General features: G+C 54.2%; 1 protein-coding gene across 1 annotated transcript in view; it reads left to right on the top strand.

Moving 5' to 3' along the window:
* Nucleotides 1–12,177, top strand: part of LOC140491648 (pigment epithelium-derived factor-like) — a 69,669-nt gene that overhangs the window by 35,013 nt on the left and 22,479 nt on the right. Inside the window, exon 4 of the mRNA XM_072590108.1 lies at nucleotides 9,628–9,783. Coding sequence (XP_072446209.1) covers nucleotides 9,628–9,783 — 156 coding nt within the window. The remainder of the gene's footprint in view (nucleotides 1–9,627; nucleotides 9,784–12,177) is intronic.

The raw sequence follows: 12,177 nt of genomic DNA, 5'->3' as shown, positions 1-12,177 counted from the left end.
AACAGGGTACAGTCCCACACAAACACTGACCCTCACTGGGGTACAGTCCCACACACACACTGACCCTCACTGTGGCACAGTCCCACACACACTGACCCTCACTGGGGTGCAGTCCCACACACACTGATCCTTACTGAGGTAAAGTTCCACACACACTGACCCTCACTGGGGTACAGTCCCACATACACACTGACCCTCACTGAGGTACAGTCCCCCACACACACTGACCCTCACTGGGGTACAGTCCCACATACACACTGACCCTCACTGAGGTACAGTCCCCCCCACACACTGACCCTCACTGGGGTACAGTCCCACACACACACTGACCCTCACTGGGGTACAGTCCCACATACACATTGACCCTGACTGGGGTGCAGTCCCACACACACTGACCCTTACTGAGGTAAGGTTCCACACACACTGACCCTCACTGCGGTACAGTCCCACAAACACAGTGACCCTCACTGAGGTACAGTCCCCCCCACACACTGACCCTCACTGGGGTACAGTCCCACAAACACAGTGACCCTCACTGGAGTACAGTCCCACACACACTGAACCTCACTGGGGTGCAGTCCCACACACACTGACCCTTACTGAGGTAAAGTTCCACACACACTGACCCTCACTGGGGTACAGTCCCCCACACACACTGACCCTCACTGGGGTACAGTCCCACACACACACTGACCCTCACTGGGGTACAGTTCCAGATACACTGACCCTCACTGGGGTACAGTCCCACATACACTTTGACCCTGACTGGGGTGCAGTCCAACACACACTGACCCTCACTGCGATACAGTCCCACAAACACAGTGACTCTCACTGAGGTACAGTCCCCCACACACACTGACCCTCACTGGGGTACAGTCCCACACACACTCTGACCCTCACTGGGGCACAGTCCCACAAATACACTAACCCTCATTGGGGTACAGTCCCACCCACAGACTGACCTTCACTGGTGTACAACCCCCCACACACACCCCACAATGGGGTACAGCCCCCCACACATACTGCCCCTCACTGATGTACAGTACTCTACACACTGACCCTCACTGGGGTAAAGTCTCACAACACACTGACCCTCACTGGGGTGCAGTCCCACAAACACAGTTACCCTCACTGAGGTACAGTCCCCCCCACACACTGACCCTCACTGGGGTACAGTCCCACAAACACTCTGACCCTCACTGGGGTACAGTCCCACACACACACTGACCCTTACTGGGGTACAGTCCCTCACACACTCTGACCCTCACTGGGGTACAGTGCCACATACACTCTGACCCTCACTGGGGTACAGTCCCACACACACACTGACCCTCACTGGGGTACAGTCCCTCACACACTCTGACCCTCACTGGGGTACAGTGCCACATACACACTGACCCTCACTGGGGTACAGTGCCACATACACACTGACCCTCACTGAGGTACAGTCCCCCCCACACACTGACCCTCACTGGGGTACAGTCCCTCACACACTCTGACCCTCACTGGGGTACAGTCTCACACACACTGACCCTCACTGATGTACAGTCTCACACACACTGACCCTCACTGATGTACAGTCTCACACACACACTGATGTCACTGGGGTACAGTCCGACACACATTGACTCTCACTGAGGTACAGTCCCACGCACACACTCTCACTGGGCTACAGTCCCACACACACTGGCCCTCACTGAGATACAGGCACATCCACATGGACTCTCACTGGTGTACACTCCCACACACACACACCCCTCACTGGGGTACAGACCCACAAACACAGTGACCCTCACTGGGGTACATTCCCATATACACTGACCCTCACTGGGGTACAGACCCACACACACTGACCCTCACTGGGGTACAGTCCCACACACACTGCCCTTCACTGGTGTACAGTCCCACATAAACGCACTGACCCTCCTTGGGGTGCAGTCCCACACACACATTAATCCCCACTGGGCTACAGTTCCACACAAACTGACCCTCAACAGGGTACAGTCCCACACAAACACTGACCCTCACTGTGGCACAGTCCCACACACACTGACCCTCACTGGGGTGCAGTCCCACACACACTGACCCTTACTGAGGTAAAGTTCCACACACACTGACCCTCACCGGGGTACAGTCCCACATACACACTGACCCTCACTGAGGTACAGTCCCCCACACACACTGACCCTCACTGGGGTACAGTCCCACACACACTCTGACCCTCACTGGGGCACAGTCCCACAAATACACTAACCCTCATTGGGGTACAGTCCCACCCACAGACTGACCTTCACTGGTGTACAACCCCCCACACACACCCCTCAATGGGGTACAGCCCCACACACACACTGCCCCTCACTGATGTACAGTACTCTACACACTGACCCTCACTGGGGTAAAGTCTCACAACACACTGACCCTCAATGGAGTACAGTCCCACATACACAATGCCCCTCACCGGAGTACATTTCTACACACAGACTGATGTTCACTGGGGTACAGTCCCACACACACTGACCCTCACTGGGATGAAGTCCCACACACACTGCCCCTCACTGGGGTACAGTCCCACACACACACTGCAACTCACTGGGGCACTGTCCCACACACACTGACCCTCACTGGGGTACAGCTGCCCACACACATTGACCCTCACTGGGTTACAGCTGCCCACACACACTGACCCTCACTGGGGCACAGTCCCACACACACTGATCCTCACTGGGGTACAGTCCCACACACACACTGCCCCTCACTGAGACACAGTCCCACATACACTGACCCTCACTTGGGTACAGTCCCACACACCCACTGACCATCACTGGGCTACAGTCCCACACACACACTGACTCTTACTGGGCTACAGTCCCACACACACACTGTCCCTCACTGGGGTACAGTGCCACACACACTGACCCTCACTGGGCTACAGTCCCACCCACAGACTGACCCTCACTGGGGTACACTCCCACACACACACCCCTCACTGGGGTAGAGACCCACAAACACAGTGACCCTCACTGGGGTACATTCCCACACACACTGACTCTCACTGGGGTACAATCCCAAACACACACTGACCCTCACTGGGGTACAGTCCCAAACACACACTGACCCTCACTTAGGTACAGTCTCAAATACACTGACTCTCACTTGGGTACAGTCCCACACACACACTGACCCTCACTGTGGTACAGTCCCACACACACAGTGACCCTCACAGTCCCACACATACACTGACCCTCACTGGGGTACAGTCCCACATACATTGACTCTCACTGGTGTACAGTCCCACACATATCGACCCTCACTGGGGCACAGTCCCACAAACACACTAACCCCCACTGGGGTACAGTCCCACACACACACTGCCCCTCACTGAGGTACAGTTCTCCACACACTGACCCTCACTGGGATAAAGTCTCACAACACACTGACCCTCACTGGGGTACAGTCCCACATACATACTGACACTCACGGGGATACAGTCCCCCACACACACTGCCCCTCACTGGGGTACAGTCCCACACACACTGACCCTCACTGGAGTACAGTCCCGCACACACTGACACTCAATGGGGTACAGTCCCACACACATACTGACCCTCACTGGAGTACAGTCCCAAATACACTGACCCTCACTGGGGCACAGTCCCATACACTCACTGACTCTCACTGGAGTACAGTCCCACACACACACTGCCCCTCACTGGACTACAGTCTCACACACACTGTCCCTCACTGGGGTACAGTGCCACACACACTGACTCTCACTGGGCTACAGTCCCACCCACAGACTGACCATCACTGGGGTACACAACCACACACACACATCTCACTGGGGTAGAGACCCACAAACACAGTGACCCTCACTGGGGTACATTCCCACACACATCAACCCTCACTTGGGAACAGTCCCACACACATTGACCCTCACTGGGGTACAGTCCCAAACACACATTGACCCTCACTGGGGTACAGTCCCAAACACACACTGACCCTCACTTGAGTACAGTCCCAAACACACACTGACCCTCACTTGGGTACAGTCCCAAACACACATTGCACCTCACTGGGGCACAGTCCCACACACACTGACCCTCCCTGGGGCACAGTCCCACATACACTGACCCTCACTGGGGTACAGTCCCAAACACACACTGACCCTCACTGCAGTACAGTCACCCACACACACTGCCCCTCCCTGGGGAACAGTCCCACACACACACTGCACCTCACTGGGGCACAGTCCCACACACACTGACCCTCCCTGGGGCACAGTCCCACATACACTGACCCTCACTGGGGTACAGTCCCAAACACACACTGACCCTCACTGGGGTACTGTCCCACACACACACTGCACCTCACTGGGGCACAGTCCCACACACACTGACCCTCCCTGGGGCACAGTCCCACATACACTGACCCTCACTGGGGTACAGTCCCAAACACACACTGACACTCACTGGGGTACAATTCCACACGCAGACTGCCCGTCCCTGGGGTACAGTCACACATATACTGACCCTCACTAGGGTACAGTCCCACACACACACTGCCCCTCCCTGGGGTATAGTCCCACACACACACTGCCCCTCACTGGGATACAGTCCCAAGCACACAGCCCCTCACTGGGGTACAGTCCCATACATTCACTGACTCTCACTGGGGTATAGTCCCACACAAACACACTGACCCTGCTTGGAGTGCAGTCCCACACACACTGACTCTCACTGGGCTACAATTCCACACACACTGACCCTCAATAGGGTACTGTCCCCCACACACACTAACCCTCACAGGGGTACAGCCCCAAACACACACTGCCCCTCAATGGGGTACAGTCGCAAAAACACTGACCCTCACTGGGGTACAGTCCCACACACACACTGCCCCTCAATGGGGTACAGTCCCAAATACACTGACCCTCACTGGAGTACAGTCCCACACACACACTGACCCTCAATGGGGTACATTCCCACAAACATTGACCATCACTGGGGCACAGTCCCACACACACTGACCCTCACTGGGGTACAGTCCCACACACACTGACCCTCACTGGGATACAGTCCCAAGCACACAGTGACCCTCACTGGGGTACAGTTCCACACACACACTGCCCCTCACAGTGGTACATTCCCACACACACACTGGCCCTCACTGGGGTAGAGATCTACAAACACAGTGACCCTCACTGGGGTACATTCCCACACAAACACACTGACCGTCCTTGGGATGCAGTCCCACACACACTGACTCTCACTGTGGTTCAGTCCTATACACACTGACCCTCACTGGGCTACAGTTCCACACACACTGACCCTTAATAGGGTACTGTCCCACACAAACACACTAACCGTCACTGGGATACAGCCCCAAACACACACTGCCCCTCACTGGGGTACAGTCGCAAATACACTGACCCTCACTGGGGTACAGTTCCCACACACACTGCCCCTCACTCGGGTATAGCCCCACACCGAGGTACAGTTCAACACACACTGACCCTCACAGTGGTACATTCCCACACACACACTGGCCCTCACTGGTGTACAGTCCCTTACACACTCTGCCCCTCACTGGGGTAGAGACCCACAGACAGTGACCCTCACTGGGGTACAGTCCCATACACAGACTGCCCGTCCCTGGGGTACAGTCCCACACACACACTGACTCTCACTGGGGTACAGTTCCACACACACACACACTAACCCTCACTAGGGTACAGCCCCTAACACACACTGTCCCTCAATGGGGTACAGTCGGAAATACACTGACCCTCACTGGGGTACAGTCCCACACACACACTGGCCCTCACTGGGGTACAGTCCCACACACACACTGCCCCTCAATGGGGTACAGCCCCAAATACACTGACCCTCACTGGGGTACAGTCCCACACACACACTGACCCTCAATGGGGTACAGTCCCACACACACACTGACCCTCACTGGGGTACAGTCCCACACACACACTGACCCTCAATGGGGTACATTCCCACAAACATTGACCATCACTGGGGCACAGTCCCACACACACTGACCCTCACTGGGGTACAGTCCCACACACACAGTAACCCTCACTGGGGTACAGTTCCACACACACACTGACCCTCACTGGGGTACAGTCCCTCACACACAATGACCCTCACTGGGGTACATTCCCACACACACACTGGCCCTCACTGGTGTACAGTCCCATACACACACTGATTCTTACTGGGGTACAGTCCCACATACACTGACCCTCACTGGGGTACAGTCCTACACACATTGACCCTCGCTGGGGTACAGTCCCACACACACATTGACCCTCGCTGGGGTACAGTCCCAAACACATTGACTGTCACTTGGGTACAGTCCCACACACACACACTGACCCTCACTATAGGGTAAAAACAATGCCTGCAGATGCTGAAAACCAAATACTGGATTAGTGGTGCTGGAAGAGCACAGCAGTTCAGGCAGCATCCAACGAGCAGCGAAATCGACGTTTCGGGCAAAAGCCCTTCATCAGGAATAAAGGCAGTGAGCCTGAAGGGTGGAGAGATAAGCTAGAGGAGGGTGGGGGTGGGGAGAGAGTAGCATAGAGTACAATGGGTGAGTGGGGGAGGGGATGAAGGTGATAGGTCAAGGAGGAGAGGGTGGAGTGGATAGGTGGAAAAGAAGATAGGCAGGTAGGACAAGTCCGGACAAGTTATGGGGAGAGTTACGAAGCTGGAAGTTTGAAACTAGGATGAGGTTGGGGAAGGGGAAATGAGGAAGCTGTTGAAGTCCACATTGATGCCCTGGGGTTGAAGTGTTCCGAGGCGGAAGATGAAACGTTCTTCCTCCAGGCGTCTGGTGGTGAGGGAGCGGCGGTGAAGGAGGCCCAGGACCTCCATGTCCTCGGCAGAGTGGGAGGGGGAGTTGAAATGTTGGGCCACGGGGCGGTGTGGTTGATTGGTGCGGGTGTCCCGGAGAGGTTCCCTAAAGCGCTCTGCTAGGAGGCGTCCAGTCTCCCCAATGTAGAGGAGACCACATCGGGAGCAACGGATACAATAAATGATATTAGTGGATGTGCAGGTGAAACTTTGATGGATGTGGAAGGCTCCTTTAGGGCCTTGGATAGAGGTGAGGGAGGAGGTGTGGGCGCAGGTTTTACAGTTCCTGTGGTGGCAGGGGAAAGTGCCAGAATGGGAGGGTGGGTCGTAGGGGGATGTGGACCTGACCCTCACTATACCCCAGTGTAGTCCCACACACACACTGACCCTCACTGGGGGACAGTCCCACACACACACTGACCCTCACTGGGGGACAGTCCCACACACACACTGACCCTCACTGGGGTACAGTCCCACACACACACTGACCCTCACTGGGGGACAGTCCCACACACACACTGACCCTCACTGGGGTATAGTCCCACACACACACTGACCGTCACTGGGGTACAGTCCCACACACAGACCCTCACTGGGATACAGTCACAAACACACTGCCCCTCACTGGGGACATTCCCACACACACTGACCCTCACTTGGGTACAGTCCCACACACACTGACCCTCACTGGGGTACAGTCACACACACACTGACTCTCATGGGATACAGTCCCACACACACTGACCCTCACTGGGGTACAGTCTCTCACACACACTGACCCTCACTGGGGTACAGTCCCACACACACACACTGATCCTCACTGGGATACAGACCCACACACACTGATCCTCAGTGGGGTACAGACCCACAAACATAGTGACCCTCACTGGGGTACAGTCCCACACACACTGACCCTCACTGGGGTACAGTCCCACACACACTGACTCTCATGGGGTACAGTCCCACACACACAGTGACTCTCACTGGGATACAGTTCCTGAAGGTACTGACTCTCACTGGGATACAGTTCCTGAAGGGACTGTCTCTCACTGGGATACAGTTCCTGAAGGGGCTGACTCTCACTGGGATACAGTTCCCGAAGGGGCTGACTCTCACTGGGATACAGTTCCTGAAGGGGCTGACTCTCACTGGGATACAGTTCCCGAAGGGGCTGACTCTCACTGGGATACAGTTCCTGAAGGGGCTGTCTCTCACTGGGATACAGTTCCCGAAGGGGCTGTCTCTCACTGGGATACAGTTCCTGAAGGTACTGTCTCTCACTGGGATACAGTTCCTGAAGGGGCTGTCTCTCACTGGGATACAGTTCCTGAAGGGGCTGACTCTCACTGGGATACAGTTCCTGAAGGGGCTGTCTCTCACTGGGATACAGTTCCTGAGGGGGCTGACTCTCACTGGGATACAGTTCCTGAAGGGGCTGTCTCTCACTGGGATACAGTTCCTGAAGGGGCTGTCTCTCACTGGGATACAGTTCCTGAAGGGGCTGACTCTCACTGGGATACAGTTCCCGAAGGGGCTGACTCTCACTGGGATACAGTTCCTGAAGGTGCTGTCTCTCACTGGGATACAGTTCCTGAAGGGGCTGTCTCTCACTGGGATACAGTTCCTGAAGGGGCTGTCTCTCACTGGGATACAGTTCCTGAAGGGGCTGTCTCACACTGGGATACAGTTCCTGAAGGGGCTGTCTCTCACTGGGATACAGTTCCTGAAGGGGCTGTCTCTCACTGGGATACAGTTCCTGAAGGGGCTGTCTCTCACTGGGATACAGTTCCTGAAGGGGCTGTCTCTCACTGGGATACAGTTCCTGAAGGGGCTGTCTCTCACTGGGATACAGTTCCTGAAGGGGCTGTCTCTCACTGGGATACAGTTCCCGAAGGGGCTGTCTCTCACTGGGATACAGTTCCTGAAGGGGCTGACTCTCACTGGGATACAGTTCCCGAAGGGGCTGTCTCTCGCTGGGATACAGTTCCCGAAGGGGCTGTCTCTCACTGGGATACAGTTCCTGAAGGGGCTGACTCTCACTGGGATGCAGTTCTTTGTTAGAGTGAAGGAACTTGTCCTTTCTTCCCTTTTGTAAAGGATGGATTACATGGTGGTTTAACTGAGCTGTTTAAAACTATGAAGGGCATGGCCTAGTCCATCACAGACTCATACAGGGGCTTTACCCTGTCAAAGGAGGGTAGTTAGGCTTTTGGTTTGTCACTAGGTCGGTCTAAGTGACCCTGCAGCATTCTCCCACAGTCTCCCTGTCCTTCTGCTCCATGTTGCTTTTTAATGTCCTGATTTTCTGTTGACCCTTTGCTGACCCTGCCTCCATTGCACACGCAGGCACTGGGCCAGCATGTGGAAAACTACTTTCTCAAGTCCCCTAGCTTCTGCTGCCATTGAGGATAACTCTCACATGAGTGACGAGGGGGAAAGCATTCCATCCCTTCCCTGTACAATCTCCTCACAGCCTTGAGAGAGATTTCCAGTGAGCGTTGATTGGTGGGAATTTGAAAGGGTCAAGGACCCCTGGAGTGAGTCTCCTCTGGAGTCTGAGGTCCTGGAGTTATGTGCAGACTGGGGAGGAGGGGGGAAGAGTGGGGCTGTTTCTGCAGGATCTAGAGCAGACTCTGCAGTATGGCTGTGCTTTTCTGTCATTTAGGGAACTGTTTCCGATTGTTTCTGTGATTTTGGGACAGTCGCTGTGTCGCTATGAATCTGTGGCCCACACAATGTTCCTTCTTCCATCTTAAAGGTGCCATCTCCAGGAACAAGGAGATTTTACACAGCGTCCTCAACTACAATTCACTGTCTGACTTGGATATTCACAAAGTCTACAAGGACCTCCTGACTGACATCACAGCTCTCCCGAAAACATTCAAAACTGTCTCACGGATTTATGTAAAAAACAGTAAGAAATTATTGAGATGTAATTCATGATAATGAGACTGATGGGGGCTATCAGAATAACAAATGGTACTACAGTGTAAACACACACTCAGTCAGCCGGTCTCTCACGTGCATACTCAGCCACACGCACACAGTGCAGCCTCTGTCAGTTTTCCTGTGTGCATCTCTGTGACTTTGTAATACCGAGTGAGTGAGCGAGATGGAGTAACTGAGTGTGTCAGAATGTGAGAGTGAGTGAGTGAGTGTGTCTCAGTGCTATCATCAGGTCTGAATGAGGGCTGGCTCTAGCAGGAGGGAAATGTCATCAGAACTGACTGAGGAGGAAGGAGCGGACTGGCCTGGGGAAAGGAGTGGCTGGCTACCAGGGAACAGAGAGCTGGCAGAAAGGAGTCTAGGTAAAAATGACTGCAGATGCTGGAAACCAGATACTGGATTAGTGGTGCTGGAAGAGCACAGCAGTTTAGGCAGCATCCAACGAGCAGCGAAATCGACGTTTCGGGCAAAAGCCCTTCATCAGGAATAAAGGCAGTGAGCCTGAAGGGTGGAGAGATAAGCTAGAGGAGGGTGGGGAGTGGGGAGAAAGTAGCATAGAGTACAATGGGTGAGTGGGGGAGGGGATGAAGGTGTTAGGTCAAGGAGGAGAGGGTGGAGTGGATAGGTGGAAAAGGAGATAGGCAGGTAGGACAAGTCCGGACAAGTCATGGGGATAGTGCTGAGCTGGAAGTTTAGAACTAGGGTGAGGTGGAGGAAGGGGAAATGAGGAAACTGTTGAAGTCCACATTGATGCCCTGGGGTTGAAGTGTTCCGAGGCGGAAGATGAGGCGTTCTTCCTCCAGGCGTCTGGTGGTGAGGGAGCGGCGGTGAAGGAGGCCCAGGACCTCCATGTCCTCGGCAGAGTGGGAGGGGGAGTTGAAATGTTGGGCCACGGGGCGGTGTGGTTGATTGGTGCGGGTGTCTCGGAGATGTTCCCTAAAGCGCTCTGCTAGGAGGCGCCCAGTCTCCCCAATGTAGAGGAGACCGCATCGGGAGCAACGGATACAATAAATGATATTGGTGGATGTGCAAGTAAAACTTTGATGGATGTGGAAGGCTCCTTTAGGGCCTTGGATAGAGGTGAGGGAGGAGGTGTGGGCGCAGGTTTTACAGTTCCTGTGGTGGCAGGGGAAGCTGCCAGGATTGGAGGGTGGGTTGTAGGGGGATGTGGACCTGATCAGGTAGTCACGGAGGGAACGGTCTTTGCGGAAAGCGGAAAGGGTTGGGGAGGGAAATATATCCCTGGTGGTGGGGTCTGTTTGGAGTTGGCGGAAATGTTGGCGGATGATTTGGTTTATGCGAAGGTTGGTAGGGTGGAAGGTGAGCACCAGGGGAGGGGGGGGTGAGTTCTGTCCTTGTTACGGTTGGAGGGGTGGGGTCTGAGTGCAGAGGTGCGGGATGTGGACGAGATGCGTTGGAGGGCATCTTTAACCACGTGGGAAGGGAAATTGCGGTCTCTAAAGAAGGAGGCCATCTGGTGTGTTCTGGGGTGGAACTGGTCCTCCTGGGAGCAGATACGGCGGAGGCGGAGGAATTGGGAATACGGGATGGCATTTTTGCAAGAGGTAGGGTGGGAAGAGGTATAATCCAGGTAGCTATGGGAGTCGGTGGGTTTGTAAAAAATGTCAGTGTCAAGTTGGTCATCATTAATGGAGATGGAGAGGTCCAGGAAGGGGAGGGGGATTCTTCCAGCACCACTAATCCAGAAAGGAGTCTCATTCAGACTGGCAGGATCTCATAAGTAGGGTGCCCCACGGGGGTTGGTGCTGTGCCATCAGCTGGTTACAGTTTACCGAAAGTGATTTGGATGAAGGATGTGAAGGTATTGTCACATTTACAGAGAAAACAAAAAGGTCAGAAAATGAATTGTGAAGGACATAAGGAGACCAAGGAATATCAAGTGGTTAATGGGAGGGGGGTGGCGAAATGAGGGCAATGGAATCTAACGTGGGAATATATTTTGACAGAAAGAATAAAAAAGAATCACATTAAAATGGTGAGAGATGGCAGAACTCTGAGATGTAGTGGGATCTGGGAGTCCTAGTGCCTGAGTCACAGAAGGTCAGTATGCAGGCACAGTGAGTAATCAGGAAAGCTCATGGAAGGGTTTATTGTGAGAGGAATTTAATGCAAGAGGAAGGAGTTTATGCTTCAGTGACAAAGGGTGTTGGTGAAGCCACATCTGGAATACTGTGTACAGGACTGGTCAGCGTACCTACAGATGGATGTTTGTGGTTTGGAAGCGGTTCGGAGAAGGTTTCCAATGATGAGGAAGGGCTAGACAGGCTAGGCCTGTACGCTGTGGAGTTTAGAAAAGACAGAGGGGACTGAATAGAAACATGAAAGATCCTGAGGGGGCTTG

Source organism: Chiloscyllium punctatum, chromosome 19, assembly GCF_047496795.1.
Source record: "Chiloscyllium punctatum isolate Juve2018m chromosome 19, sChiPun1.3, whole genome shotgun sequence".
NCBI classification, from domain to species: domain Eukaryota; kingdom Metazoa; phylum Chordata; class Chondrichthyes; order Orectolobiformes; family Hemiscylliidae; genus Chiloscyllium; species Chiloscyllium punctatum.
This window is presented reverse-complemented; position numbering and strand designations above follow the sequence as displayed.